This window comes from Trypanosoma cruzi, genomic scaffold (assembly GCF_000209065.1).
Source record: "Trypanosoma cruzi strain CL Brener 1047053516589 genomic scaffold, whole genome shotgun sequence".
NCBI classification, from domain to species: Eukaryota; Euglenozoa; class Kinetoplastea; order Trypanosomatida; family Trypanosomatidae; genus Trypanosoma; species Trypanosoma cruzi.
Genome location: NW_001849517.1, coordinates 231468 through 237762, shown reverse-complemented (window position 1 = coordinate 237762; position 6295 = coordinate 231468). Strand labels below are relative to the sequence as shown.

General features: G+C 49.5%; 2 protein-coding genes and 1 pseudogene across 2 annotated transcripts, besides 15 other annotated features; all 3 read left to right on the top strand.

Annotated features, from left to right (window-relative positions):
• On the top strand, window positions 1-900 carry Tc00.1047053506519.140 (annotated as a pseudogene).
• Window positions 1-1420: a sequence feature (heterozygous, Esmeraldo-like haplotype).
• Window positions 1084-1127: a microsatellite.
• Window positions 1147-1171: a microsatellite.
• Window positions 1212-1251: a microsatellite.
• Window positions 1313-1341: a microsatellite.
• Window positions 1421-2152: a sequence feature (areas merged during assembly that could not be assigned to a particular haplotype. This can correspond to areas where the two haplotypes were merged or to regions with more than two copies in the genome that were merged during assembly.).
• Window positions 1594-1630: a microsatellite.
• Window positions 1631-1641: a microsatellite.
• Window positions 1654-1691: a microsatellite.
• Window positions 1846-1868: a microsatellite.
• Window positions 1895-1941: a sequence feature (A-rich).
• Window positions 1980-2008: a microsatellite.
• On the top strand, window positions 2014-3489 carry Tc00.1047053506519.130 (inosine-5'-monophosphate dehydrogenase, putative; the record flags this gene model as incomplete). The annotated part of the gene is made up of 1 exon (XM_808015.1): window positions 2014-3489. One exon carries the CDS (start codon window positions 2014-2016, stop codon window positions 3487-3489), a length of 1476 nt encoding a protein of 491 aa, XP_813108.1.
• Window positions 2153-6295: part of a sequence feature (heterozygous, Esmeraldo-like haplotype) that runs on past the window's edge.
• Window positions 3557-3591: a microsatellite.
• Window positions 3630-3679: a microsatellite.
• On the top strand, window positions 4260-6131 carry Tc00.1047053506519.120 (hypothetical protein, conserved; the record flags this gene model as incomplete). The annotated part of the gene is made up of 1 exon (XM_808014.1): window positions 4260-6131. The coding sequence occupies one exon, from the start codon at window positions 4260-4262 to the stop codon at window positions 6129-6131; it is 1872 nt and encodes a 623-aa protein (XP_813107.1).

Sequence of the window (6295 nt, the reverse complement as noted above, 5' to 3'; positions counted from 1 at the left end):
AGCTATTGAGCGGCCATGAAACTAGACGAGAATAGCGGGGATGGAAAGGCAGTGCTGGCGTTATTGAATAAAAATACCTCTGGTGGGGGTGCTGTCAGTGAAGCAGCCCAGAAGGAGATTGAAAGCCTCCGCAGTGACTTGGAGGAGGAGCGCGTCAAGTGTGAAAAACTTGTGCAGTCCAAGGAGGCGCAGCAAGTGGAACTGAAGGCTCTACGACAGGAAGTAGCGGAAAGTGAACGCCGCTACGTGGATTTGGAGGGGAAAATGAATGAGATGGTGAGTGACTACGAGCGGCAGTTGGCAAATGCACATGGCAGCACGGAGAAGATAGCCGATCTGACGGCACGGTTGAAGGAACGCACAGACCAGCTCGATCAGATGCGCGGCCTTCTTGAGAAGCAAAAGGCGCTTATTGTGAAGAGCAACGAGAAGTGCGAGTACCTTCAGCAGAAGTTGCGGGAGGTCAACGCGAGAGCTGAGCGGACGGAGGAAATATACCGGCAGAAGCTCCAGGAGCGTGACGAGAAATTTCAGAGTGTGTTGAATCAGCGGCTTGAGGAGTACGCACAGGACCACCACGACGACGTCACGAAGCAGGAGGAGAAGTCCAAGAAGCTCCGAAAGAAGATTAAGAAGATAGAGAACGAGGTTGACCGCCTGAAGGAGGAATACGACTGCAAGGTCTGCGAGTGTGAGGACCTGCGCAACACCATCGAGGAGCAGAAGGTTGAGTTGATGCGGCTGCTGCGGCGCATGGGGCAGACGGAGGAGGAAGCGGAAGTGTACGAGAAGAAGGAAAAGATTCAAACTGCATTGGAGCGTGCAAAGGAGGAGCAGCGGCGCAAGAAGGACCTCTTTGCCCTCGGTGAGGTGGCCAACGTGCGGCGTGGCGAGTACTGAAACTTCCAGTAAGAGAGAAAAAGGAAAGAAGGAGAGGAAAAGGGGGAGTGGGGATGGAGGCCTCTTTCTTCCTCTTTTTTTTTTTTCCAACGGTATTGATAACCCACAAAGTCATTTTGTTTTTCTTGTTTTTGTTTCTTGCCCGGATCCTTACGAATGACACATATGGGCACGGATAGACGGATGTATACATGTATATATAATATACATATTATATATGTATATATGCGGTTTATTGCTACTCTCTTCTTTTTTTTTTTTTTTTTTTTTTCGCTACAACGAGTATGCATATCCGTCTGTGTGTGTGTGTTTATATGTATATGTATATATTATATATATATATATATACATGGGCACCTTTATATGACTTCTGTGCATATGAAGCAAATTTTTAGTCTTTTCTCTTGTATTTTGTGTCTGTGTGTGTGTGTGTGTGTGTGTCTGGTCTAAACTGGACAGCAGTTTTATGCTTGGATTGTAGTCATGTCAGTAGTTGCGACAATTCATACGAAAGAGCAACAAAAAAAAAAGAAGGAACAAAAGGAAAAAAGAAAAGGGAAGGATGGGAGGGGGTAATAAGGAAGAAGAAAAGAAAGTTTTGCAACACGTGCATTATAGCATGACGAAACAAAAAAAAAAAACTGAGGAAAGGGACGATCGAAAGCAAAGAGAAATATAAATGAAAGAAAGAGAGTATGTGTGTGTGTGTGTGTGTGTGTGTGTGTGTGTGAAAGAAAGAAATATAATCAGTTTTTTGTTTGTTTGTTTGTTTGTTTTTTGTTTTTTTTTTTTTTCTGTGTTTGTGTTTCCTGTCAATTTTAGTGTGTGCATGTATATGTATTGCTGAGGGTTTTTTGCCTCCTTTGTTCCTTTCGGTTTCTTTTTTTTTTTCTTTTTCTCACTGCATGGAAGGTGTGGCCTCCCCCTTTTTATGCCTCAGTACCGGCTGCTGCTGCTGCTGCTGCTGCCTCTTTCTGCATGTGTTTGGCATTAATTTCCTTTTTCATTTCTCTCTCTCTCTTTTTTTCTTTTTTTTTTTTTCTGTTTATGTGTGCTGGTGGGTAAGAGTGACTCTTTGGTTTTTGCTTTTTTTTTTTTTTTTTTTTTTCAAGAATGTCCGTCAGCGGCGTGGGGTCCATCCCGGTGGCGCTTACTTATGATGACGTCCTGCTCGTTCCACAAAAAAGTCCTGTGCGTTCCCGCAAAGATGTGAGCACCACAACCCGCCTTTCGCGCAATATAAAGCTGCATATACCCATTGTGGCAAGCAACATGGACACGGTGTGTGAGCACCAGACGGCGATCGCAATGGCACGTGAGGGAGGCATTGGCATACTGCATCGCTTTTGCAGCATTCGGGAGCAGTGCGAGATGCTGTCAAAGGTGAAGCGTGCACAGTCCTTCCTGATTGAGAATCCTCGCATGATCATGGCGCATCAAACGCAGGAGGAGGCTCTCCAGGGTCTGCAGTGGAAGGGGCGGAAAGGCGGTGTCAGTTGTCTCATGGTCGTCGAGGACTTCTCCACAAGAAAACTGCTCGGTATCGTTTCAAAGAATGACTTGCACTTTGCGGATGCGAATGAGCCGGTTTCGAAGCTTATGACCCCGCTTGAGCGGCTGGTGGTGTCAACAAACACGGCCATCACGTTGGAGGAAGCGCGGGAAATGATGCGGGAACACCGCACATTCAATATTCCGATTCTTGGAAAGGACAATGCGCTTATTTACCTGGTAACCCTCTCCGATGTTTTGAAACTCACGGGGAAAAAGTACGCCTCGCTCGATGCCCGCGGCCGTCTTCTCGTCGGTGCAGCCGTAGGTGTAAAGAAGGAAGATATTACGCGCGCCGCAAAGCTGGTGGAAGCTGGCGCGGACGTGCTCGTGGTGGACATTGCCCATGGCCACAGCAGCATATGCATCGACATGATAAAAAAACTCAAGACGGATCCTAGGACAAATAAAGTTGACATCGTGGCGGGAAATATTGCGACAGGCGAGGCGGCGGCGGAGCTCATACTTGCTGGGGCCGATGGTTTGAAGATTGGTGTGGGACCTGGCAGTATTTGCACCACCCGTCTTGTCGCGGGCTCCGGTGTGCCGCAGCTCAGTGCCGTGATGGAATGCACGCGTGTGGCACGTAAACACGGCGTTCCATGCATTGCGGACGGTGGGATAAAGATGGCGGGTGATATCTGCAAAGCCATCGCCGCGGGGGCCGACACCGTCATGGTTGGGAATATTCTTGCCGGCACAGAAGAAGCCCCTGGCCGCGTGCTGGTGAAGGATGGAAAAAAAGTAAAAGTCATCCGCGGCATGGCGGGGTTTGGTGCCAATCTCAGCAAGGCAGAGCGCGAGCAATCGCTGGATGAGGATGTCTTTGCCGAGATGGTGCCAGAAGGGGTGGAGGGCAGTGTGCCCTGCAAGGGTCCGCTGGCCCCCATCGTGCGGCAGCTCGTTGGTGGTCTCCGATCGGGCATGTCGTACTGTGGCGCAACGTGCATCAAGGAGATGCAACAGAATGCCCGCTTTGTTCGCATGACCGGATCCGGTCTGCGGGAGAGTGGCAGTCACAGCATATCAAAGCTGTGAAGGGGGTAAATTCCAAATTTCCATCTAGCTAAAGTGAAAAAAAAAGAAAGAAGTGCATCCATACGTTTATATATATATATATATATATATATATATATATATTATAAAGACATAAAAGATATATCCTGTGATCATTCATATTGTTTTTGTTTATATCTTTGTTTGTTTGTTTGTTTTTGTTTTTGTCTTTCTCTACAAATAATTGTGTGTGTGTGTGTGGTACGAATTGGCTTCATCAATCACTTGGATGACTGCAGCAAAAAGGCGCAATCACTCCCCGCTGCCAAAAACAACCCCACCCCGCCTGCATGGCTCACACACACACACACAAACGAAAAAAAAAAAATGAGGCAAAGAGAACTTTATTGTAAACAGAAGTGGACGAAACATGAAAGGGGGGGGAGGAAAAGAAAAAGAAATAGCGAAATGAAAATTTTAGCGAATATTAAAACAAAACTGAACGGTGGAACAGCAACAGCGGCGCCGGTATCCGCAATCTTGAGAAAGTTGAGAAATTTGTCGTGATAGGGGCAAAGGAAGAGGGGCAGATATTTGCTGTGTGCAACTTACATACGGTCAGCCCCTTTTTTTTTTTTTTTTTTTGTGTGTGTGGGGGGGGGGGGGGTTATTTTATCGGTTTATAATTTTCTCCGCTGTTTTTTGTTGTTTTCGTTTCTGTTTATCCGTTTGTCTTCATGGGATTATGACGTGATGGGAACAGAGAGTAGAAGAGAAGCAACACACTCCATTTTCATTCCAGCGTGGGGACGATGAGGTCCGTGTTCGAGATTGCCAGGAGCCACATTACGCTTCCCGTGTCAAGGGAAATGAACGCTCTCAGACGGGTACTTCGCGACTGGCACCACTACACGGAGAAATTAGAGCTGCAGAAAAAGACCACACATCCCGCGGCATTGTGTGTGACGGTGCATCCATCACGCAACTCCACGGCGTCCCCGCCGCAGGGTGTTTCTCTTCACCCTTCACTGCGGGTCGCGGCAGGAGGTGCATACACGCGACGTGTTCCTCTGCAGCTTTGGACGGCGGTTCTCCCCTGGGAGGTGCAGCGTGGACTCTCAATGAGTGAATTGCGGCTGTCCAGCACCCTGATGGATGCCTCTGATAGTAAACAGGAGGCTAAAAAGGAAAATGAGAATTGTCGATACGCGAGGGAAATGCAGGAGGAGGAAGAGGATCCATTCGGGGTGGTTACTGCACCATCAAAAAGTACGAATGGTGCAATGCGTACTCCTCCGTGTGGCACCAATGCTGCGGCTGTCACGGCCCCTTTCCCGGGGATGTTGTTTGTCATGGACGTTGATTCCGCCGCGCAGGGCGTGAGTTTCTGGAGCGGAGCCATCACACAGCCCATTGACGTGGCGTTCATTTCTCCTATCGAACCCGCAGTGACAAACTCGCGGTCGTTTCAGGAATTACGGCAACGCCAACTGGCGGCAGTGGAGGGTGGTGGAAGGAGCGGAGTGGATGAGAAGAGAGCCGTGCACAACATTGCCCGCTTCTTCCCCGATGGCGAGTTGGACTCCCCGACGGTCACATTCGCCGTGCAGTCCTACTCCCACCTGGACCCGTTTCCGCGGTGCGATAAAACAGGCGGAACAAGACGGCGGCAACACTTGGCGCAGCCAGCAGGTGCAGACCGACGCGATGCTGCCTTTGCCGCTGATGGTGATGATCATAATAATCGCCCCCGCTACGTACTGGAAACGACGCGGTATTTAATTCGTGACAGCGTCGAGACAGCCCTGCAAGAGTGCCGCCAGCAACGCGCCACTGCAGCCGGGGCGTTGGGGGGGGAAAATAAAAGCGTTCATGAGGGGAATGAAGAGGGCATGGAAGTGATCATCACGTTGGAGCTTTCAGACGGCCTAAAGGAGGAGTTGCGAGAAAAAGCCCGTCTGTACACGAATTACGTAATGCCGCTGGAAGAACACATCGCCTACCACATTCGACACCAAAACAGCAGTGTCGTGGGGGACGGAAACAATGACGATGTTCCACGGCGGGAAATGGGAGCTGAGGGAAAAACAGGAGACGATCATGCTCTCGTCTCTACATTTGCAGCCGCTTCACCTTCTTTTTGTTCTCCTGCCACCCCTGTGGGAGAGACGAGGGGTCCAATTCATCCCTCACGGCCCAACACAACGGGCAGGCATTCCGTGATGTTACTTCGCTCTCCGAAACTTGCAGAGGAGCATGAAGACGTGCCGTCGCATCTTGTGCCGTCTGTGAAGGGTAGACATGAGGCCCCTGTTCTTCAACAAGTAGAAAGGGAGCATGGTCAGCTTATCAGCGCCAGGGCACTTGCGCGTTACCCCAATACTTCTTCTCACATGCCCGTTATTCCGCCCATTGACTATGAACTGTTCGACCTCTGTCTACGCCTGGGTTTGTGCCGGCAGGACACCATTTATTACTTCTACGGACGCATCATGCGAGCGTGGCAAAAAGAACTGCACCGGCTGAGGAAAAGTTGTGATGGAAAGAGCAACAGTGAGATCCCGGATGCGGATGTACGCCGTATGTTTCTACTTGTTCGTGACCCCTCGTTGCAGGTACCGGAGGAGCTTTCCGCCTGCGTGGAAGCTGTCGCACGGCGCCGCAACATCACGGAAAAAGCCTGATTCCCCGTGTGATGAGAAGAAAAAAAAAAAAAAAAGGAGAATGCACTTCCGCGTGGTACGACTGTGAAGACGCTCGCTTCTAATGCACACATTTTTTTTTCTTTGCACGAGCAAATCACATTGATATTCAAACACATTAACACACGTGCCCAGAACAACCAATC